Genomic DNA, 24,412 nt, shown 5'->3' on the forward strand with positions numbered 1-24,412 from the left:
GCAAGATCTCACCTCGTGGAGTTGCAATGATCATGAGAACGGTGAAGAATCAGCCCAGAACTACACGGAAGGATCTTGTCAATGATCTCAAGGCAGCTGGGACTATAGTCACCAAGAAAACAATTGGTAACACACTACGCCGTGAAGGACTGAAATCTTGCAGTGCCCGCAAGGTCCCCCTGCTTAAGAAAGCACATATACAATGCCCAGGAGAACTGGGTGAAAGTGTTGTGGTTAGATGAGACCAAAATCAAACTCTTTAGCATCAACTCAACTCGCCGTGTTTGGAGGAGGAGGAATGCAGCCTATGACCCCAAGAACATAATCCCCACCGTCAAACATGGAGGTGGAAACATTATGCTTTGGGGGTGTTTTTCTGCTAAGGGGACAGGACAACTTCACCGCATCAAAGGGACGATGGATGGGGCCATGTACCGTCAAATCTTGGGTGAGAACCTCCTTCCCTCAGCCAGGGCATTGAAAATGGGTCATGGATGGGTATTCCAGCATGACAATGACCCAAGACACACGGCCAAGGCAACAAAGGAGTGGCTCAAGAAGAAGCACATTAAGTTCCTGGAGTGGCCTAGCCAGTCTCCAGACCTTAATCCCATAGAAAATCTGTGGAGGGAGCTGATTGTCCGAGTTGACAAACGTCAGGCTCGAAACCTTAATGACTTGGAGAAGATCTGCAAAGAGGAGTGGGACAAAATCCCTCCTGAGATGTGTGCAAACCTGGTAGCCAACTACAAGAAATGTCTGACCTCTGTGATTGCCAACAAGGGTTTTGCCACCAAGTACTAAGTCATGTTTTGCAGAGGGGTCAAATACTTATTTCCCTCATTAAAATACAAATCAATTTATAACATTTTTGACATGCGTTTTTCTGGATTTTTTTGTTGTTATTCTGTCTCTCACTGTTCAAATAAACCTACCATTAAAATTATAGACTGATCATGTCTTTGTCAGTGGGCAAACGTACAAAATCAGCAGGGGATCAAATACTTTTTTCCCTCACTGTATGTCCTTGACTGATCAAAACGTGTTGTTTTCTCATGGTTCTCTCGTCCCTCTGCAGCAGACATACGGTGAAAAACATGTTTGGAACATCGAATTTCAATAAAATCACAGTATCGAATCGCAATACATATAGAATTGTGAAAATCGCTATACATATCGTATCGGCACCTAAGTATCATGATAATATTGTTTTGTGAAGTCCCTGGCAATTCCCAGCCCTAGTGTTTTAATGATAATAAAATGACCAAAAGTTCATGAATAATAGGTTTTTGGGGAGTTCCATGCTCAATCAAGTACAATGTACCCCTCAAATATTTGAGTCATCCTTTCCAGGCGGGAGATTTCCGTGGTACCGGTGAAACTCGCATGCCTGTGAGTGCCACGTCTCTTTGCTAGCACTTGCAGCACACTTAAACTAACATTGAAAACAACCTAGCCTGTGAACAAAACAACATAATAGCAAAGAAACATGAGGGGGAAAAGTCACACTTTAGTAGACTTTTGGGTAAATGCCTGTGCTGTGGGCTTCTAAAAATGAATCTTTCAGCACGTCACTTACACAGCGCACAGCTCCCCAGGCACTGTTGCTGCACAAGGTGGGATATGGGATTCGTATTTCTTTGTGCGATATACCAGAGTATGAAACAAAACTGCAGAAATAGCTACAGCAATTTATTTTGCTATACATTTTACTCGCATATGTACTCATACTTGACTTTTGCAGTTCGCGCGCATCTATTTGTAGTCGCAAATGCGAAATAAAATGTTTGCACTGTAGAGCCCTGCAAAAGAGTGATCAATGGAGAACCTCTGTTGGAAGTGCTAAGACCAAGACTACGCTTATTCTGAGGTCGGGAAACCGGTCCCAATGTGTTGCTGATCTGATCTCTTGAGGTGGTCAGTCAGTGGTGAGGAAGTCTGTCTGCACTACAGCTCCCATTAGGCAGTGGGGTGCTGCTGCACAAACACCAGGGGTGTATTCATTAAGTCTTGCAACGGAAACCGTTTACTGTTTAAGAACCAAAACAGAAGTAAACAGAGCAAACGGAACGAAACGGGGAGGGACCTACCTGCATTTGTCCAATAGAAACGGTTGTTTTCGTTGGAAAACATTTTCCATTTTGCAACAGACAAAACGTTCTGCAACAGAAGCAGCGTAATGAATACATGTATTCATTCGTGGCAGACTTTTGCAAAACATTTCTACGTTTCTATTTGACAAATTCCGGTAGGTCACAACCCGTTTCGTTCCATTTGCTTCTTATTGGTTCCTAGAGTAAATGGTGTCCGTTGCAAGACGTTCCACAAAATACAAAACATTTTGCAACGGAATCCGACTAATGAATACACCCCAGGGTGCAAAATGTTCAGATATAAATATATTATGGACAGACGTCAAGCCCATCTCCAACTTGTAGAATAACGAATAGGCCTAAAGCTCTTTTCATGATAGTTCTATCTGCAACGTTCATAAACACGTCCCTTTTTCAGTACCCTGTCTTTCAAAGATAATTTGTAAAAATCTAAATAACTTCACAGATCTTCATTGTAAAGGGTTTAAACACTGTTTCCCATGCTTGTTCAATGAACCATAAACAATTAATGAACATGCACCTGTGGAACGGTCGTTAAGACACTAACAGTTTACAGACGGTATGCAATTAAGGTCACAGTTATGAAAACATAGGACACTAAAGAGGCCTTTCTACTGACTCTGAAAAACACCAAAAGAAAGATTCCCAGGGTCCCTGCTCATCTGCGTGAACATGCCTTAGGCATGCTGCAAGGAGGCATGAGGACTGCAGTGTGGCCAGGGCAAGAAATTGCAATGTCCGTACTGTGAAACGCCTAAGACAGCGCTACAGGGAGACAGGACGGACAGCTGATCGTCCTCACAGTAGCAGACCACGTGTAACAACACCTGCACAGGATCGGTACATCCGAACATCACACCTGTGGGACAGGTACAGGATTGCAACAACAACTGCCCGAGTTACACCAGGAACGCACAATCCCACCATCACTGCTCAGACTGTCCGCAATAGGCAGAGAGAGGCTGGACTGAGGGCTTGTAGGCCTGTTGTAAGGCAGGTCCTCACCAGACATCACCGGCAACAACGTCGCCTATGGGCACAAACCCACCGTCGCTGGACCAGACAGGACTGGCAAAAAGTGCTCTTCACTGACGACTCACGGTTTTGTATCACCAGGGGTGATGGTCGGATTCGCGTTTATTGTCGAATGAATGAACGTTACACCGAGGCCTGTACTCTGGAGCGGGATCGATTTGGAGGTGGAGGGTCCATCATGGTCTGGGGCGGTGTGTCACAGCACCATCGGACTGAGCTTGTTGTCATTGCAGCCAATCTCAACGCTGTGCGTTACAGGGAAGACATCCTCCTCCCTCATGTGGTACCCTTCCTGCAGGCTCATCCTGACATGACCCTCCAGCATGACAATGCCACCAGCCAATCTGCTCGTTCTGTGCGTGATTTCCTACAAGACAGGAATGTCAGTGTTCTGCCATGGCCAGCGAAGAGCCCGGATCTCAATCCCATTGAGCACACCTGGGACCTGTTGGATCGGAGGGTAAGGGCTAGGGCCATTCCCCCCAGAAATGTCCGGGAACTTGCAGGTGCCTTGGTGGAAGAGTGGGGTAACATCTCACAGCAAGAACTGACAAATCTGGTGCAGTCCATGAGGAGGAGATGCACTGCAGTACTTAATGCAGCTGGTGGCCACACCAGATACTGACTGTTACTTTTGATTTTGACCACCCCTTTGTTCAGGGACACATTATTCAATTTATGTTAGTCACATGTCTGTGGAACTTGTTCAGTTTATGTCTCAGTTGTTGAATCTTGTTATGTTCATACAAATATTTACACATGTTAAGTTTGCTGAAAATAAACGCAGTTGACAGTGAGAAGACGTTTCTTTTTTTGCTGAGTTTATATAGACACTGTATTTTGTAGATTAGAAATGATCTGTTGGGTAGAATAGTGAATCATGTCAGCTCTATACTTAACGTCTCTAAGCTATTTGATTAACAATAGGCTACCTGCCATTTTATAAAACTTTCAGCACATCATTAAGGATCACTCGGATTAAAGCAAATTTATAACATTATCAGAAACAACTTTGAGGAAGAGATAGGATCTATGTTCCTTGCTCACCATGACGCTACATATTACAGCAGAGAAAAGTCCATAAAGCAAGCAATAGATGAAGAGATAGCATAACATACTGTGCTTCTGAAGCTTTGAGGACTAAGGGATTTAAACCTAGATGTTCCAGCCTAGACTACAAGTCAGACACTTGTTAACATTATCACACGTTCATCATGTCCATCCTCTTTTAGCTGTTCAATTCACATTTACATAAACACCCTGAGAAATAGATGGTGAGAATGCCACCGATGTCCACTCTTCATCAACAAAACGAGACATCCCTTATAGTCTGACCTCCTACTGTAACAGACTAGACACTCAAACCCTGACCTTAACTGACAAGAAATTAAATGTACAGCTAATAAGCGAAACTGGTGTGTGCAGGTTTGTCAGAGGAAGCTGTAGCCCAATCTGAAAAGGTCAAATTGGTTTTCAGTTATAGTAAGGCATTTTATTTGTATAGTAGGTTTTTTTCTCAAATATAATAACTTGGTGGGTGCTCATATTTGTCCTGTTTCACAAGTGTGTATTAATAAGCATGTGTGATTTGGAAATGTGTTTTTTTAATATCCCAATACTCCCTCGGAGAGTGGGTCACGGCCAGGGTCATTTTTTATTTTTTTATTTATTTTACCTTTATTTAACTAGGCAAGTCAGTTAAGAACAAATTCTTATTTACAATGACGGCGTACACCGGCCAAACCCGGACGACGCTGGGCCAATTGTGCGCCGCCCTATGGGACTCCCAATCACGGCCGGTTGTGATACAGCCTGGAATCGAACCAGGGGGTCTGTAGTGACGCCTCAAGCACTGAGATGCAGTGCCTTAGACCGCTGCGCCACTCGGGAGCCCATACCCATACCCAAAGTGCTTATAGCAAACAGTTTAGCATGAATAGTATCTAAAGGTCACAGACAACAGGGCCTTTCCACACTACTATACACCTAACGGGAGATAATATCTTTGTCTGGGCTGCACAGCAGTTAGCTCCAACAATACTAACTGACAGAATGTGTTGCTATGGCGGCATCAAAAGGTCTTGCCTTGCAAACACCACACTCCAAAACGCACCATTTCCATCACCTCACATTTGCCTACAACATCCCAATGGTAGCTGCCTGCCGGTAGGCCTGTATTTGTTATTCAAAACCTGTTAATAAATTGTTGTCATAAAGACCAGTGATTGACTGGGTAGATTCAGGCAATTGAAGGGGAGAGATACACAGATGGAGCTGGATGGATGTAGTCTGATTAAATCAGGCTGTAATACACCATTAATTGTTATATACAGCCTGAAACTAATCCCTGCAAAATAGTGTAAATGTTGCTTACATGCCAGAATGTTGAATAAAATACATTTAAAAGATGCACTATGCAGAAATTGCTTTGCCATTCCCTGGTTGCTAAAATTCTAATAGTTTACCTATTTTCACTTTATGTGACAAAACATGCAAGTATAGTGTAGAGAATCATTGTACCATCTAAACCGCTGTGAAATATATTTTCCATAACTATTGTATTTTAAGATGTTTGTAGCTGGTGTACGAAACCGAAAGTAAAAGAGCCAAAAATGAAACTTAAGAACAGGAAGCATAAAAATAGTGCACATAGTACAGATCTACCGCTTCTTAGACTTGCTTTCAATGAGTGACATATCTATAATTCACATTTCTATGGGAATTTGGTTGGGTCGGCCCAAAAAGTTACATATTGCAGCTTTAAAAAGCTTACTCTACCTGTTGTCTGTGCGGTTTGTCCTTCAGCTGTTCTCGAGATAAAATATCAACAGGAAAGTATTGTTTACCTGACTTTTTAGAGAGCTGGTAGGTATATGGTTCTGTTCACCACCAAGGTAAAGTTAGTTTTATGTTGGATTTCATTTTTTATCTCGTCAATAGCTATTGAATCAAGCATGCAATGACAATGAAAATGGTATATTCTGAATCAGGGGGAAATGAGGAACAACTGACATATTTATAGTGTGTGACTTGTTTTCTTCTTCTCTGGATTTCCTTTTATATCCAAAGTAAAATAAGCATAGCTGTGGATTGTTCTCCATCCTGCCCTGATTCGGAATATACCATTTTAATTGTCATCCTTGGTTCAATAGCTATTGAGAGAAAACCAAATATATCCAATATAAAACTAACTTTACCTTGGTGCCGAACAGAACCATATACAGTGGGGAGAACACGTTTTTGATACACTTACAAAGCATGTAGAGGTCTGTAATTTTTATCATAGGTACACTTCAACTGTGAGAGACGGAATCTAAGACAAAAATCCAGAAAATCACATTGTATGATTTTTAAGTAATTAATTTGCATTTTATTGCATGACATAAGTATTTGATCACCTACCAACCAGTAAGAATTCCGGCTCTCACAGACCTGTTAGTTCAAATTCTTATTTACAATGACGGCCTACCCCGGCCAAACCCAGGGCTAATGAGCTCTGCCCCGAAACAAAGCCAATAATAATACCCAGTGAGCAATTTACCTTTTTCGTATTCTAAATCTTTAATTATTTCTTATTGTTGTTGCATTGTCGAGAATGAACCTGCAAGTACGCATTTCATTGGACAGTGTATTTAGAATCCTGTATGTATGACAAATAAACTTGAAACAGGGTGATTTGCTGTTCATCTTGGTATGTTAATTTTCCCATACATTTTTATTTCTTTTTTTGCAGACACCATTATCCAGTGACTTGCTCAACTAAGGTAGATAAACAACAACATATCAGTCATATCAAGTAAAACCTTTCTGTAAACTTTACTAAGAATGTTGTTGCTGTTAGGCCCGGCTACTTGCAAATGTATATTAAAATACAAAATACATGTATTTTAATTAAATACATTACAAAATAAAAGTATTTTGTTGTTTATTTTGATACACTGATCTTTATGGTATTTTGTCATTTTTGCCTATCCCTGATTACAGCCCGACTAATCAGACTAGGATGGATGCAGAAGACCCCTCCTGCTCCCTCCATCGATTGATCTCTTCTAATATTTCACCTCATCATTCCATCATAAACAGATAGGCCTAACAGATTAATGTATCTGATGAAAAAAATTGCATATTATTTAAAGAAGCCAAAAAATATAGAAAAAAATAAGATTCTGCTAACAGATGGTAGCAGGTGGGAAATTAACTTTTTGATGCCGTAATTTTACCAGCCACTCAAATGTTTGAAATATAATTAGAATTAACATAAATCACAGAAAACACGGTACACCCCACCCCGCTTTCACCACTGTAGCCTTGAGATTCTCTCTTCCAGAGCTGACATACACATATTTTTAATTTACATGTCGGCTTTGGATAAAATAAACTGCTCACAAAACGCGATGTGGCTGGTAAGAATAGACATTCTACCAGACAATGGCAAAATGTACCAGCATTTGACTGGTGGCTGGTGTTAACTTCCCACCCTGGGTGGTGGATGGGTTGTTTTGGTAATAGCTGGAATGACTCTTGGTCTGGTCTTCAGAACCCATCGTTAATAAGCATCATTAAAATGATATAATTCTAGATGCCATTATGTCAGATGCAAATTGAACCAAAGTGGATTTGAGGGCTGGGGCCTCAGACAGTTGGGACCCTGAAGCCTGAGACAGCTGACAAATTGATTCCTATTAGCGAACTACTGCAACTGACTGACAGATTTGAATTAGACAGGGTTTTCATCTCCCTACACATACATACGCACACCAATTTGACTGACAAACATTGACTGATCGAGGCACAATTTATGGTGGATGAGCAGTTATGTACCTGGGTTCAGCCAGTATGATTTTCTTGCTCGCCCGGGCCGCTGGAGTAGATTTGCTCTTCTCCATCGCCATCAAATAGCTGACATCGGCGAGAACTGCTTCGAGGTCCGCCATCTTCAACCCTGGGTCGATACAACACCTGCCGTGGGAACGTTTTTTAGGAAAGACAAAGCGAATGTCCACTGAATCTAGCTAGATCCAACCAGGGCGACCAAGACAGCTATGCGGATGACAGGGGCGACCATCGAATGGAGCGTGCCGTTTTCTTCCTCTAGGTTTGGCACACACGGTCTCTCAAAACAACCATTGTGACAGAAAAAAATGTAAATCGGAGAGGAGATTGATAGCTCACTAGATGCCTAGTTTATTGATAGCTCACTCATCTGGGTATTTTTTTATTCTTCCATCAATAAGGTTCCGTGATGTGCAAATGTTTGGTGGTTTCATGGACTCCGAATATAAGCAGTTAGAAATAATGGCATTTATGGCCAGACAAGATTGATTCGATATTTTCGTTCCTGTCCCCCCCCCCCACCCCCACCCCCATAAGCACTTCACTTATTTAGATGGACCACCTGCTAGATTTGGCTAACTAGTAAGCCAGCTAGTTAGCTAATAACTGTCAAACCCCACTGATCCTGGATGACTTGTTTCATCTTCTTGTCAAGCTAAAAAATGTAAATATTGCGGTACGTCTGACTCCACCAAGACCTATGTTTCAAGCTTCCTAACTGCGTCTTGTCGCCTATGCTTTAAAATAAAACAACTTTATGCGTCAACAAAGATGGGTTGCATCAAATCTATCGAAATGGCATCCGATGAAGACATCCTGTAAAAACGATGACAAGGGTAGAAAGCTAAAATAACAAGTGCCTGTATCCCAAAAAATTGGACCACGAATGAATAGTCCAGATACCGAATAAGGTAGGTTCACACGTATTCACCAAAATGAAGAATCAAAACAATTGTCTCGCATTGTCAGCGTTGCTTTTATATCGTCAGTTGTTGGCTTCCTGTCTGGCTACAATTTTTTAGGACATCAATCGTAGAACGTCGCCACATAGATGCAGGTTGCTGGCTGAATATCCAGGCCAGCATGCAAAAAACAATGCTGTAACAATTAGCTAGATATCCGACGAAAATCGATCTAGCTAACAAGAAAACAACAATATGTTATTGGCACTACAGTAACGTTAACTAGACGCAATATTTAAACATAAATTAAGCCACGACATCAGCCAGCTAGATTCTCCATTTGACTAGGGAGAATTGTTAGCTACGACCAACTGCTGTGCAAAACATTGCTACTTGGTAGCGAGTTAGTTACAGTAGCTTGCAAGTAACTAAACCAGTAGCCAGTTGAATTTCAACTAACGTTAGCTAATCTACTTAGCTAGCGCTAGCTAACAACCGCTTTATCGCACTGACACGAAACCCACTCCACCAGTTTAGCTATCTCAGCTAACGAATCTTGATCTTCAGGCAAATCCACGTCATTTCAAAAGAGACCGACGAAACCGCACAGAATTAGCCATAATAATTCACCCCAGTGTTGTGGACTCTGGCATGGATACACCAGTGGCTAGCTAACTGTTATGATGGGGGAGGGGGCGTTGGAAGGAGGAAATTGGCTAGCTAACGTTAGCTCGATAAACGTCCACGGTCTCTCACGACTGTCTTCAACTGGAAGTTGAGTGTTTTCTGGGCGACCAACAACTTGCTAGCTAGCCAACCAACCAACATACAATGGAAGCTAAACTAACAACCTAAGTGCATATAATTTCGTCTTCTAATATCAGCTGCCTGTCAGTGTCTTCCTCGGTAAAGTGTTGTGACCATCCGTTTCTTTTCCTCCTTGTTGCGCGCTCCTCAAGACACTTTGCTCTTGCTACAGTAGCCCGAAGGAATCCGCACGAGCCGCTGAGACCTGTGCATTCGACAGAATCTGACGACGCGGAAGAATGTTTGATATCCTGTTTGTTTACGTTCCTCAAAGAGGCACAGATTTCTTCTTGTTATCCCTTTTGAGTCCGAGTAGGGACAGTATACTTTACTCCATTTCGTTGGCTGAGTCTCCTGTGTGCAGCTGTGTAGTGGGTTTGTGTCCCCCAGTGGATTGCGTATTCTCAGAAACAAGCTAGCTTCTGTGAAAGCCCCACTTCCTCACACTGCGACTGAGAAGCCTGGAAAACATGTAATGGAACCAGACCACTCATGGACGCGGAACTACATTATTATAAATGCCCTATTGATTTTAATAAAATAAAAACCATTATATAAAATGAGCACTATTCTGTTTAACAAAAAATATATATTTGTAACACTGTTCAAATGAGGGCGGTAGGCAATATTCCTAATATTCAGTATGCATATGAATTGACCAGTAGGCCTTCAATTATGTGACACACTATTAATAAAATAATAATTGCTGACGAATTTTGTTGGGCTTTACAACCTATACAACGGTGATTTATTTTTGGAGAAGCATTTTACAAATGGGAAGCAAATACATTTGATGATAGCGCTGCAAAATTCGCCTCCAATGCTCATCCCAAATGGTCAGCCGAGCTTCCACCGCTCACCTGACTCTTATCATAGCCTGTCGCCCGAAGGCCACTTTGTCTCATAATATCATCAGTATGAGGTGTGTGATTCTACCTCGCAATGTACGTCATCACACCATTATATTTGATTTAACTAAGCAATATTTTATTATTATATTTTGTCAATAGATTGATCTTCCTTTTTTTGTTGTTGTGATTACTGGCATGGAGACGTAGCGCCACCTTCCGGCCAGTGAATGTAATGTTTTCAGAAGCGCTCCAGTCTAAAATGTCTCAATAGACCTGCGTTTGTTTATTTGTTTGTCTTTAGCTATGTTTCTAGTAGTACAATTTCACCTACAGTTAAGATACATTCAGAGAGGCACAAGCATGGACGGGAGGTCAGTGAGGTTTTAGAAATACAGTTTATTCAGCATTGGGTAGCAGTGGGGGTAAGCTTGGGATAACGGGTGCAAGGTTACTGCTGAATGCGGCGGATGGACTGGATCTGAGGGGTCTGGGAGTGGGAGCCGAACTCCTTGAAGTGCTTGTACTCGCCCATGTGACGGTCACACTCCATGATGTACTGGTAGCCACGGTATCCGGGGTACTGGTAGCACACAAAACTGTTAGGTAGAGAGACAGAGAGAGATTTCAGAGTCAGTTGGCGGTAATGGCTACTATGAGGCTAAGGGAGTGGTAAAACATTAGATTGGAGAGAGGATGAAAGAGAGAGCGAGGCAGATTGGAGTGAGAGCTCAAGGAGTGAGTGAAGTAGAGGGAGGGAGAGAGAGAGGTCGGTTGACTGTGGTAAGGGCTGGCTACTCACGCTCCGGACTGGATCTTGAGGGAGCCGACCTCGTTGTTGCACCAGCCCATGGCCTGGAGGGAGGGGTAGTCGTCGCTCAGCTCGCCCTTACGACCCAGGAAGTTCTCGCGCTCATAAATGGTCATTCGGCACTCCCTGTGGTTCTGGAGGGGAGAAGACGGGGGGAGAGGATGTCAGTTAGTCAGTCAAGAGGAAGAGTGTGGAATAGATAGTGGTAGAAACAGATAGGAATAGATAGAAAGAGGAAGAGAGTGGTAGCTTGGTTACTCACAGCGCAGGCAATGGGCCTGAAGGAGGTCATCCTCTCAATGTGATAGGCGTTGCTACCTCCGAAGGCGTCGCACTGGGGGTACTCTCCTCTCTCCAGCACAAACTGCTGGCCCTGGTAGGAAGCATGCTCATAGCCAACCCAACTATAGGAGCGAGAGGGAGAAAGGGAAGAAGTAAGAGATCGCCCTTTTCCCTTAGCTTCTCTGAGCAATAGTTCTAAAGTCTGAAACCATAGAGTGCAAGGTCTGTGTGAGCGTTTCTGCAGGTGTGGATTTGAAGTGGGGATTTGTGTGTAAGTACTCACGCTCCACTTTCCACCCTGAGGGAGCGCACAGTCTCGAAACCGAACTCCATCACATTGCAGCACTCTGAGGTAAACTCATGGCGACGGCCCTGGAAGCACTCCTCGTCGAAGACAATGATCTGAGAGGGACACAGAGAGAGAGAGAGAGAGACACACATGAGTTACATACTGTATCTATCTATTTACCTGGACAGGTTAAAGCTGAGGTTTGTGTGCAGCACTGGAGGCTGCTGAGGGGAGGAGGGTTCATAATAACGTCTGGAATGGAATAAATGTCATGTGTTTGATGTGTTCGATACGTTCCATCAACTCCGTTTCAGACATTACTATGAGCCCATCCTCTCCAATTAAAGGTGCCACCACCCCCTGTAGTGTGCAGTCAGAAGTGTCTCTACAACTCCCTCTTTAGAGCTAATATGGTCTGTGATTTGTCTAAATTTGTGCAGGGTGTAATCTGTTCAGCTGGAACAGAAAGAGTGTGTCTAGACCCAACCCTGCTGTTGACAGAACAGGCTCCTGTGATAAACGGTGTGTCCTGAGCTCAGGTTGTCACATTGATCCTAGAGGCCTGTTTCTCACACAACTCTCTGGTTAAAGAGTTTTCCTGGACCCACAGACTAAGCTCAAATACTTAACAAATTCATCCTTCCTTCCCCTCTTGCTTCCTTGAGGTAATCACTGATCTGCCATGGTTGGATAGGTGGAAGTAAGAATTTCACTACATTGCTTTTAGATCATGGACACATTAATTTTGTAAGTATTGAAACAGGTCCACAGCAGTCCTTTATATGATGCATGGAGCTGTGCTGTCATCCGCACACTCAGTAAGCCAGTCTTTTTTATTTATGTAATTTTTTTAGCGGGTTGATCAGCTTAATATTGCAGATAGATTGTAACTTCCATCAATGTAATTGTCTGCATCACTTCCAATCCCCCATGTTTATATATATATATATATATATATATATATATATACATATATACATACACACAGTAAGCCAGTCTTACATACCTTCCAGTGGCCAGAGAACTTGGTGCAATGATGAGTCATCTTATTGTCTGGAATGAGAGAGGACAGATAGCAGGACTGTTATAAACAATACTACTTTTACAAAGAGTAGAATGTTACATTTGGGCAATGTGCAACTCGTGATGCTAGTTAGACTGCTGAAAGTGTCTTTCCCACACATTCATACTCACACAGACACACACTGACCATACACACACACACTCTTTCTTCTCATATAAGCACACACACTGCCCCAGACATGTAACAAAGTTCGGCAACAAAGTTTGCCCACATCAAAAATACTGAGCATCAAACAAATATACATGTAAATAAAAATACATATATAAAACAGAGGTATGCAAAGTAGCTGGTGGAGGGAGAAAATGGAGCAGCATTGTGCTTCAAACCCCAGAATAGATTCCAGTGGCAGGTTGGTATAGCAGGACTCCCTCCCTGTGTAATAAACTATCCATATTGTACCACCGCAGCATTGCTATTCTACGCTACATGGCATGCTTTTATGTACTGAAAAGGCCTGTATAGCTCGAATGCTCCAGAATGTGAAAAGGCTGGTTTAGCTCTGTATGCAGGGCTAAAAGGCTTGGTTTAGCTATGTGTTGTTCAGGGCTGAAACGCCTGTGAGGATAGTATCCCAGCGAGGCTAAAATCATGCGCTTATGAGCAACTGGCCTGAATAGCAGGATTGAAAGCATCAGCAGCTATTTACAGATCCGGTACTGGAATGAGGAAAGTCCAACAGGCCAGGGGCCACATCTAGGATATTCGTCTTTATGACTCCTTTTCCCTATTTTTTTCTGTCCCCTTCTCTCTATTATCCCCTTTTTTTCTTCCTCTTTTTCCTCCTCTCTCAATCTCCTTTTCTTTCTCCATCCCTTGTCGGCCCCTGGTCCCTGTTCCTGTGGCCCAGAGTTATGCCCCTGGGCCTGCCTGGCTGCCGTGTGAAGTGGTGGGGGGCAGACCGAGTCAGTATGGGGCCTGCTATCCTACACTAGGTACTCTGCCCTGCTCTGTCTGCCTGCCTGCCTGGCTGGCTGGGTGGATGATCAGGCTGGTGCTATGGTTCTCTGGGTGGGACAGAGAGACTCACCTTGCTTTGATGCCCTTGGCTGTCCTGGAATGAGAGTGAGAGGACTCACGCGCCCCCACCCTTTTAAAGCCTCCCCTGGCAAAGGGCCACGCTGAAAGCCCCAGCTCAGCAGCGGGGAGGGGCCTCTCTTTGTCCCATTGACAAAAGCAGGGTTAATCTATAGAGGGACAGAAGTGCAGACACCACACTATCACCCAGGGCAGGGACCAGGGATAGGGAGAAGAGGAGGAGAGAAGAGACAAGTGCAGGGCACTTAGAGAGAATGTCAAGGGGCGACGAGAGGAGAAAGGGGATGCCCTCAAAAAGCCACGTACAGTAGCCTACACTGTTGATTTCTCTCTCTCTCGCTCTCTCTCTACCTCTTCCTCACTATCTCTCCCTTTCACTTCTTTGTTATTTCTATCGTTCACAATCACATCTCATGTTTTCTTATGGGTATGTAAATTAACGAGCTATATCCCAAAAGGCTAATGGATGACCCTCTCCTCTCTGTTGACAAGTATGTCATGTCCTTTACTCACCTGTAGGGGGAGACCTGTCTGTCTCCCTGTCTGCTCACCTGTCTGTCTCCCTGTCTGCTCACCTGTCTGTCTCCCTGTCTGTCACACCCTGGTTCACCTCACCTCATCTGCTCTGCTACAATCACTGTCCCCTATTTCCCCTAAAGGATTGATAAAGTATTGTATCTATCTGTCTGTCTGACGTAAAAGTTAAACTTGTGCATGGAAGACTTTTAGATTGTTGATGACTAAATTGTTGTTATTCTGTTAGTCCCACAATGTGACACAGCCTGTGGTGTGTATCTTATTTATTCATATCATTATTCATAGTTCATCTGCAGTATGATCAGGGCATGCTCCCATGTTTCATAACACGCAGAGACAGAGAGAGAGAGAGAGAGAGAGAGAGAGAGAGAGAGAGAGAGAGAGAGAGAGAGAGAGAGAGAGAGAGAGAGAGAGAGAGGGGGGAACAGTGAGAGAGAGGGAGAGAGAGAGAGAGAGACAGAGAGAGAGAGAGAGGGGGGGGGGGAACAGTGAGTGAGAGAGCGAGAGAGAGCGAGAGAGAGAGAGAGAGAGAGAGAGAGAGAGAGAGAGAGAGAGAGAGAGAGAGAGAGAGAGAGAGAGAGAGAGAGAATAAGCCGAGCCAAGAAATGTGACAGAGGACTGAGATGGAGGAGTGTCAGCAGTAGACAAGCTTTAACATGAAACACTCAGACGGGTTACACTTCAACAGTGGAACGAACTGCTTATAAAAAAAACAGGTGGTTATGAACTATTATAGTTGGTTAACTATTAGGCTAACCAAATGGCTATGTAATTTCTACTTAAACTGTGTGTCCTTTTTCAAAGGGAATATTCTTGTATTTATTAACTTTCCTAAATATATTTATCAAAAACGTTAACCTACACAACTGAATCATGAAAAGTATAAATCATACCTTTTACATATAGTACCAGTCAACAGTCAAAAGTTTGGACACACCTACTCATTCAAGGGTTTTTCTTTATTTTTACTATTTTCTACATTGTTGAATAATAGTGAAGACATCAAAACTATGAAATAACACATATGGTATCATGTAGTAACCAAAAAAGTGTTAAACAAATCAAAATATATTTTATATTTTAGATTCTTCAAAGTAGCCACCCTTTCCCTTGATGACAGCTTTGCACACTCTTAGCATTCTCTCAACCAGCTTTACCTGGAATGTTTTTCCAACAGTCTTGAAGGAGTTCCCACATGTGCTGAGCACTTGTTGGCTGCTTTTCCTTCACTCTGCGGTCCGACTCATCCCAAACCATCTCAATTGGGTTGAGGTCGGGTGATTGTGGAGGCCAGGTCATCTGATGCAGCACTCCATCACTCTCCTTCTTGGTAAAATAGCCCTTACACAGCCTGGAGGTGTGTTGGGTCATTGTCCTGTTGAAAAACAAGTGATAGTCCCACTAAGCGCAAACCAGATGGGATGGCATATCACTGCAGAATGATGTGGTAGCCATTCTGGTTAAGTGTGCCTTGAATTCTAAATAAATCACCAACAGTGTCACCAGCAAAGCACCCCCATACCATCACACCTCCTCCAACATGCTTCATGGTGGGAACCATACATGCAGAGATAATCCGTTCACCTGCCTCTGCGTCTCACAAAGACACAAAGGTTGGAACCAATAATCTCAAATTTGGACTCATCAGACCAAAAAAGGACAGATTTCCACCGGTCTAATGTCTCTTCTTCTTATTGGTGTCCTTTAGTAGTGGTTTCTTTGCAGAAATTCAAACCATAAAGACCTGATTCATGCAGTCTCCTCTGAACAGTTGATGTTGAGATTTTTCTGTTACTTGAACTCTGTGAAGCATTTATTTGGGCTGCAATCTGAGGCTGGAAACTCTAATTAACTTATCCTCTGCAGCAGAGGTAACTCTGGATCTTCCTTTCCTGTGGCGGTCCTCATGAGAGCCAGTTTCATCATAGCACTTGATAGTTTTTGCGACTGCACTTGAAGAAACTTTAAAAGTTCTTGAAATTTCCGGATTGACTGACCGTCATGTCTTAAAGCAATGATGGACTGTCGTTTCTCTTTGCTTATTTTAGCGGTTCTTGCCATAATATGGCTATCTTCTATATACCACCCCTACCTTGTCACAACACAACTGATTGGCTCAAACACATTAATTCCACATATTAACTTTTAACAAGGCACACCTGTTAATTGAAATGCATTCCAGGTGACTACCTCATGAAGCTTTGAGAGAATGCAAAGAGTGTGCAAAGCTGTCATCAAGGCAAAGGGTGGCTACTTTGAAGAATCTCAAATTTAAAATATATTTTGATTTGTTTAACACTTTTTTGGTTACTACATGATTCCATATGTGTTATTTCATAGTTTTGATGTCTTCACTATTATTCTACAATGTAGAAAATAGTAAAAATTAAGAAAAACCCTTGAATGAGTAGGTGTGTCCAAACTTTTGACTGGTACTGTATGTATTTATTTAATTAGATGTTTAACAAACTGTGATATAGTGCTGTAGGTCAGTACAAACAAAAAGAAAAGAAGAAAACAATTACTCAAAAAAACTTCACAGCACTAAAAGAAGGTTGCTTACAATCATTTATTGTTGTTTTGTTTTGACATGTTTTGACAAACTATGTTATAATGTGTAAGCTGTTTATAAAGCATTAGCCATAGCTGTAGTATTGGCCATAGCTTTAGCATAGCTATGGTTTTGGTGTTAGCCAGATAGCTGTAGCATTAGCTCACACCACTGTGTGTTGAGCGAGCACAGCGCTGCGCTGCCTGTTGTAACAGTAGAGTGTCTGTGTGTGTTAACAGTAGAGTGACTGTTTGTGTTAACAGTAGAGTGACTGTGTGTGTTAACAGTAGAGTGACTGTGTGTGTTAACAGTAGAGTGACTGTTTGTGTTAACAGTAGAGTGACTGTGTGTGTTAACAGTAGAGTGACTGTTTGTGTTAACAGTAGAGTGACTGTGTGTGTTAACAGTAGAGTGACTGTGTGTGTTAACAGTAGAGTGACTGTTTGTGTTAACAGTAGAGTGACTGTGTGTGTTAACAGTAGAGTGACTTCCCAGTCAACCATTAGTCAACAGAGAAAGGAGCAGAGACTGGACTGTCACTAGCCTACCTCTCTCTGACTGGAGCCTGTGGAAAGCTGGTATCTATGGCTGTCTTTACAGCCAGACCAATTCAAAAAATGTTGTTCTCTAATTGGTCATTTGACCAATCAGATCAATTGGGAAAAAGATCAGAATTGGACTGCCTTTGTAAACACAGCCTATGTTACCTATTCTACACTGGCCTGCATAGAATGAAGATAACATAACAGAAGAATGACTGAATTATAAATTATATAGATGGATTTCCTAGACATTGATAGGTGACAGGGTTTCCATGTAAAATTGGTCTATGTATTTTTGCAATTTATCTGTTGAGATCATCTGCCATTATTTTATACACTTTTTTGTACCCTTACTCAACCTACCTTGACTCAACCAGCTAGTTTTGGACTCTGTATCTCTGCAAAACTCTGGAAGGCTGGCTGTAGAGAGGGAGACCAGGATTTACTAACCTCATCGTAGACTACTAACATCTGAAATCAATCTATTTGTATCTATCTATCTATCTATCTATCTATCTATCTATCTATCTATCTATCTATCTATCTATCTATCTATCTATCTATCTATCTATCTATCTATCTATCTATCTATCTATCTATCTATCTATCTATCTATCTATCTATCTATCTATCTATCTATCTATCTATCTATCTATCTATCTATCTATCTATCTATCTATCTGAATCAATCAATCAATCAATCAAATGAACAATCAATCAAGGATCATGATGCACACATCAAATATTTAAAAGTCATCTAGCAACATGACTATGTGATCATTGATACTGACCTACAGTATACAGTGGAGAGACCTGTACTTGATTGGACAATGGATGGAGAAAATGAACACTTGTCATAAAGACCTGTGGTGAGAGAGGGTAGAGAGGGGGGTTGAGAGAGAAGGGGAGATGGGGGGTAGGGAGAGATGGAAGGAGAGTAGAGAGAGACAAAAGGATAAAGGATGACATTCTCCTACAGGATATTTATACTCTATTATTCTGCCTCTTCCCTTTCGTCATGACCCTCCTTTACCACACTTTTATGTGCTTTATAATGCTGTGATACTGTCTGTATATTAGCATTATATCTATGTAAAACAAGTGTGCATGTGTGTGGGAGACAAAAAGACAGAGTCTGTGTGAGATATTATCACCTAGTTACACGTCCTTTTCATCTTCTTTGATAATAATAAAACATTAGGATCATTATCATTTGAAAAAGATGAATAGGGATCATAACTTGTTTTATTGATTGCACTCAACTAACCAGAAGAAGAAGAAGAAGAAGAAGAAGAAGAAGAAGAAGAAGAAGAAGAAGAAGAAGAAGAAGAAGAAGAAGAAGAAGAAGAAGAAGAAGATCACAAAAAAATCAGTCCTGGCAAAATCAGTCCTGACTAATCGTACTTGAATGGAAATAAATTGCAATCCCACCTTTTGTTAATCAACTTTTAAAATGTTATGTCATTTGAAGCATAAGTCTATCTCTTTTCAAAACTAAGCTAAGTGCTGGTACAGTTTTACCTGTTAGAGTTAGAGAAAGATACAGAGAGAGACAGTGTGTGTGTGTGTGTGTGTGTGTGTGTGTGTGTGTGTGTGTGTGTGCATGCAAGCACCTGTGTATGTGTTAGAGGATTAACTACTTGCGCCCTCCAGGTCTATGCATTCCTGTGCCCTATATGCTGCTATAGCTTACAGGCCCAGCGCACTAACAGAGGGGGAAAGTGCCATTGTCAGGGCTTTCCATTGACAGTAAAGTGCTTACAGGCAGCGCGGGGGGCAGAGGGGGGTTCTGGTTGATGCGATGACCCAGGGCGCTTTGGTCCAGACCAACTCTGATGACGCTGGTGTTTCTATTGTCCACCGAGCCACTGCGTTCGGCCTTTGCCAGGGTATAAAAGCTAGGGCTCTGCGCTGAGGGGGCCAGCACGATCCAGCCTAACCCACACGGCACAGCAAGCTGTACACGCAGGTAAGGACACACCCCACACACACACGCTCTGAAAACAGAAGTCGATCCACAGCAGCAAACAGCACACGGGGGCCCACTCCTCTCAGCCTACCATGCCTGGGTGTGTCACCCCTAGGCGGGGCAGAGCCCCTAACAGAGGCCCAGGCCTCAGGGCCTACATGAGGCACTCAGACCCCAGGCTGGATTGGTACAATGGATGGTTATTTTCTCATTGGAGATTCTAATTCATCCTATGGAAGTGTGTGGCCGCTGTGTCCTGCCTCAGTTAGTTACAAAACTAAACAAAAAATAGTAACACATACACAAACAACACACATTCACTCTGTAGTGGGAACATGGATGCCACACGTTTACCAGACTTGTGTTTTGATCTTTTTTTCTCCCTGTCCCTCTTTCTCTCAATCGATCTCTCTACTTCCCACTCCATTCTCCCTTTCCCTTTCCTCCTCTCGCTCTCTCTTTCCCTTCTTCCTCTCTTTTACTCTCTCTGCCTGCTCTATCTTCTTTCCTCTGACATTCCTCTCCTCTCCCTCTCCTCTCTCATCCCTCCATCCTCTCCTCGCCCCCTCTCTTCCCCCACTTCTCTCTCCCTCTACCCCGTATCCCTCCATCCTTTCCTTCTCCCTCCATCCATCCATCCCTCCCTCCCCCCCTCTCTCTGTCAGAATTCTCCTGATCCCTCACCATGTCTCAGACCGCCAAATCCGCCTCCAGCCAGGGCACTGATGTCAAGGACAAGGGAGCCCCTGCCCCCGCTGCCACCATCAAGGCCACTAAGACCGGAGAACCCAGCATTGGAAACTTCAGAGTGAGTCAACACACCTCCATTATATATACACACAAACCACTTGGCACAGGAGCTGGATTCAAATTGTAACTGCAGAAAAAAAGAGAATTGTCCACCCATTGTGTGGGAGCAGCAAACAGTCTAAAGTTAGCCATTTGCCTTTAACTTTTATCTGAGCAGGGTTAATTGACTATGGATAGAACATTATACAAGAAGTTTGTTGTGATTGGTAAATGTTGCAACTAAGTCAGTGGGTCTTAAGATGACCCCAGAGATCTTACAGCCTTCACAGCAGTACATGTGGCTTTGGGTTTAGTGGAAGGAAGCTTCTGTACAGGTAGTCAGAGCCATGAAGAACTTCAGAGCTTTCTAACTGATTGATGAATTGACTGTAGTTACCAGACACAAACGGTAAAGGGCTCTGAGACCTAGTTCCATACCTTCAGTAGTAAAAGGCACCAAATTCATTCTAATTCTATGGTAAAAGGGTCAACATAGAATATAATATTTGTGGAAGGACAGTATCTCACCCTTGACCTCTTCCATTGATAATGTCATCTAACCTCTGACCACTGCCCCCTGTAGATCATGCTGTTCGACCAGGAGAACTTCCAGGGCAGAATGATGGAGATCCAGAACGAGTGCATGAACGTGTGTGAACGTGGCATGGACAGAGTGCGCAGTATCATCGTCGAGTGCGGCCCGTAAGTGGACACACACACCTGCACCTACAGGGCAAGATTACACACAAAGCAATCAACTCTCCATTCTAGTTCAAAACACAGGAAGACAAACTCAGACTTGGACTCAGAGTCCAAACATTTGAGCCCAAACACTGATGCTGTAATTTTTCACAACTCTTCACGTTCATTTCATTTTTACCCGTCTTCTAATCTCCCCCCCCCCCCCGCTGTGTCTCCCCCTGTGTCCCCCCTGTGTCTCCCCCTGTGTCTCCCCCTGTGTCCCCCCTGTCCCTGGTGGCCCCCCCTCTCCAGCTTTGTTGCCTATGAGCAGACTAACTTCCGTGGGGAGATGTTCATCCTGGAGAAGGGAGAGTATCCTCGCTGGGACACCTGGAGCAACTCCTACCGTAGTGACTGCCTCATGTCCCTCAGGCCCGTCCGCATGGTGAGGAACACACACATTCCAAAACACACACACACACACTGTCACATTTTCATACATACTCTCTCTCACACACATTCCAAAGATGACAGTGACAAATGAGTTCGCTAAAGCGAAAACATCTGGTGACTAGGGCTAATACAGAAGCTAGTGAAAATACCCTCTAACCTTTACCCTGACACTCTCTCTCCTTCCTTCCCCCCTCTTTCCCTCCCTACCTCCTTCCCTCCACAGGACAGCATGGAGCACAAGATCTGTCTGTTTGAGCTCTCCGACTTCAAGGGCAATAAGATGGAGATCCAGGAGGATGACGTGCCCACCCTGTGGGCGCATGGCTTCACCGACAGAGTGGGCAGCGTGAGGGTGCCCGGCGGAGTGTGAGTACACACACACACACACACACACACACACGCACACTCCCACACACACTCGTCCTTACGCACAAACACCAAAAATCTATTTTTATGGATCCCAGGACTGAAAAAAAGAACTGAAAAATCATAATCTATATCTAAGATAAAACCCATATCTGTAGAAGCTAGAAATAGAGTAGCAATATATTAGCAGTATAGTGACCTATGTATGGCCCAGAGCCTGAGGCAGAGTTGCAGGTTCCTGCCTAGTGACAACATGAGGCCTTGTGGGAAGTGTCACTGTATAAAGTGAAGTATTCAGGCAGGCACAGGGAGGAGGACTGAGTTGTTTGTGTGTCATAGAATGTCAAGGGTACATTTATAACTGTTGCTCACTTTAAGTGGAAACACAGACCTCCTATATGACTTATGTTGTCTCTAATAACAGCTTAAAAATAACTATCTATCTAAATGTAACAAAAATGACCCTCTCTCTCTCTCCTTTCCTCCTCTCTCCAGGTGGGTGGGTTACCAGTACCCCGGATACAGAGGCTACCAGTACCTATTTGAGTGTGGTGACTATAGACACTACAACGAGTTCTGTGCCTTCCAGCCCCAGATCCAGTCCATGCGTCGCGTCAGGGACATGCAGTTCCACCAGCGCGGTTGCTTCAACCTCACCTCCGCCAGCAAGTGAGCGACCTCTGGTGGATGCACGCTGTAACTGCAGCCAGCCAGCCAGTCCTCCCTCACTCAACCCGCCCATCCGGCGCTTTTTATTTCTCCAACCCTATCCCTCCTATCCTTCCCTTCACCCACCCTCATCCCTCTATCCTAAAGGGATAGAACGACAGCATCGTACCGACCGGAACAACCTAAATGACTTTTTATGATGCCAAATAATAAACGTTTTGAAAAACCTGAATTCCTTTCGGCTGGACTACATTATTCAAAGCCTTGTGTCCGCTGTGACAACATTATTACCACAGCATTTTGTGCTTCACTGTCCTTTTCTCTCTGTTTGATATTCACTGTTTCTTTCTCTCTCTTCCCCATTGTCTGTCTGAATGCATTCTCCCTATTTGTCTTTCTCTCTCGCTGTCTCCCTCCTTCACTCTGTCTTTCTCTCTTCCTTCTGTTCTTCTCTCCTCCATCTGGCCTGTTGGACTGAGAAAGGACCATCTGATTAATCAGGGGTTAAAGGTTGAACACAGCCCCTCTCGCCCACTGACAGACAGCACAGTGGAAATGATTTTACCTAACAATGAGGATGCATGTAGATAAAGCTTGTATAAGGTTATTCAACGGGACCTTGAAAGTGGCTTCATATCTAGAGCTATAAAGTAGATGTTATGGTCACTGAAAGGTAAGGGTTATATAGCTTCCTTCAATGATGGTCAGTTTACGACCAAAGAAAAAGATGTAGGCCTAGTTAATAAGTAAATCATCATACGAAAATTGGCAAATAACTAAATGAGTTCGATCATTGTAGGCTACATAAGCATTGCTAAACTATCAGACACTAAACACCATACATTACATTATAGTCATTTAGCAGACGCTCTTATCCAGAGCGATTTACAGTTTGCGAGTGCATCGATTTTTTTTTTTTCGTATTGGTCCCCCGTGGGAATCGAACCCACAACCCTGGCGTTGCAAGCGCCATGCTATACCAACTGAGCTACACGTTGTTTGTTAGCTACATCTGCTGTCTTGCTGGTTCGTTCCATGGTTGCAAAGATTATGGATTATTTTATGATGTCCCACTCAGGCCTTTTACCATTGAAAATTAAATGGTCAGTTCCGGTCTGCTAAACTGGGTTCTCCCATAGGCTAGGTCGAAAAAGTAAAGGGTTAAGACAAAGTAATGATTCCATGCGTTCGAAAATAAACAAATTGATGTTTGCAAAGAGTTATGGGATATTAGAATCCCATTGTCTAAACCTTTGTCATCTTCAACCTAGCCCATAGGCACTAATGCATTAGCAGCTGGGTCTGGTCAGGGCCAATGTGGTTTCTGTCTGAAGGTTCCGAGAGCCCACTTTCTCCTCCATAGCCGTTGCTAAGTAATCATTGACGCTTCCGCGTTGTGCTGTTTATTTCTGATAGTTTTCAAAACCTATGAAGATGTACAGTCAGTGAAAGCAGATATGCAATTTGTTGACACCACAACAGTACAGACTTGGATACACATTATCCCGAATGCTAATCAATAAAAACGTCTATTAAATTTGCTGCTGTGTTTTTCTTGTTCACAGCGGGTCATTTCCTAGGGATTTTTCGGAGGCGCTCTGGTATTGTATCACCAAAATGTTATACTTGGCTGAACTCTATATGGCTATGGCTCTGGCTCTGGTCTGCTTAGTTCATTGACTCTATATGAACCAGAAAAAAATAGGGAGTGGGATGTCTCGCTTCCTCTTCCGTCTCTGTATGGTTGCACAAGCAGCAAACTGAGCAGTCAACATGGCAGCACTTTTCAAAGCTAGAAAAGGTCAGTATACAATC

The 24,412-nt window shown here is 43.2% G+C and overlaps 3 protein-coding genes across 3 annotated transcripts in view; 1 reads left to right on the forward strand and 2 right to left on the reverse strand.

Moving 5' to 3' along the window:
* Positions 1-8,505, reverse strand: part of LOC311100295 (G protein-coupled receptor kinase 3) — a 46,340-nt gene extending 37,835 nt beyond the window's left edge. The window contains exon 1 of the mRNA XM_084141157.1: positions 7,971-8,505. Within this exon, the coding sequence (XP_083997283.1) occupies positions 7,971-8,083 (113 nt within the window). The 5' untranslated portion in view covers positions 8,084-8,505. The remainder of the gene's footprint in view (positions 1-7,970) is intronic.
* A 2,485-nt stretch (positions 8,506-10,990) lies between these two features.
* LOC311099401 (beta-crystallin A4-like) lies at positions 10,991-12,966 on the reverse strand (the record flags this gene model as incomplete). Its single annotated transcript, XM_084140099.1, has 5 exons — positions 10,991-11,138; positions 11,342-11,484; positions 11,613-11,754; positions 11,916-12,034; positions 12,928-12,966. 5 exons carry the CDS (start codon positions 12,964-12,966, stop codon positions 10,991-10,993), a joined length of 591 nt encoding a protein of 196 aa, XP_083996225.1.
* Positions 12,967-20,324: 7,358 nt separating this feature from the next.
* Positions 20,325-22,601, forward strand: LOC311100308 (beta-crystallin B1-like; the record flags this gene model as incomplete). Its single annotated transcript, XM_084141170.1, has 5 exons — positions 20,325-20,447; positions 21,012-21,130; positions 21,422-21,554; positions 21,786-21,928; positions 22,424-22,601. 5 exons carry the CDS (start codon positions 20,325-20,327, stop codon positions 22,599-22,601), a joined length of 696 nt encoding a protein of 231 aa, XP_083997296.1.
* Positions 22,602-24,412: the final 1,811 nt, after the last annotated feature.

The sequence above is a fragment of the Coregonus lavaretus genome (assembly GCF_964263955.1).
Source record: "Coregonus lavaretus genome assembly, chromosome: 24".
NCBI lineage: Eukaryota > Metazoa > Chordata > Actinopteri > Salmoniformes > Salmonidae > Coregonus > Coregonus lavaretus.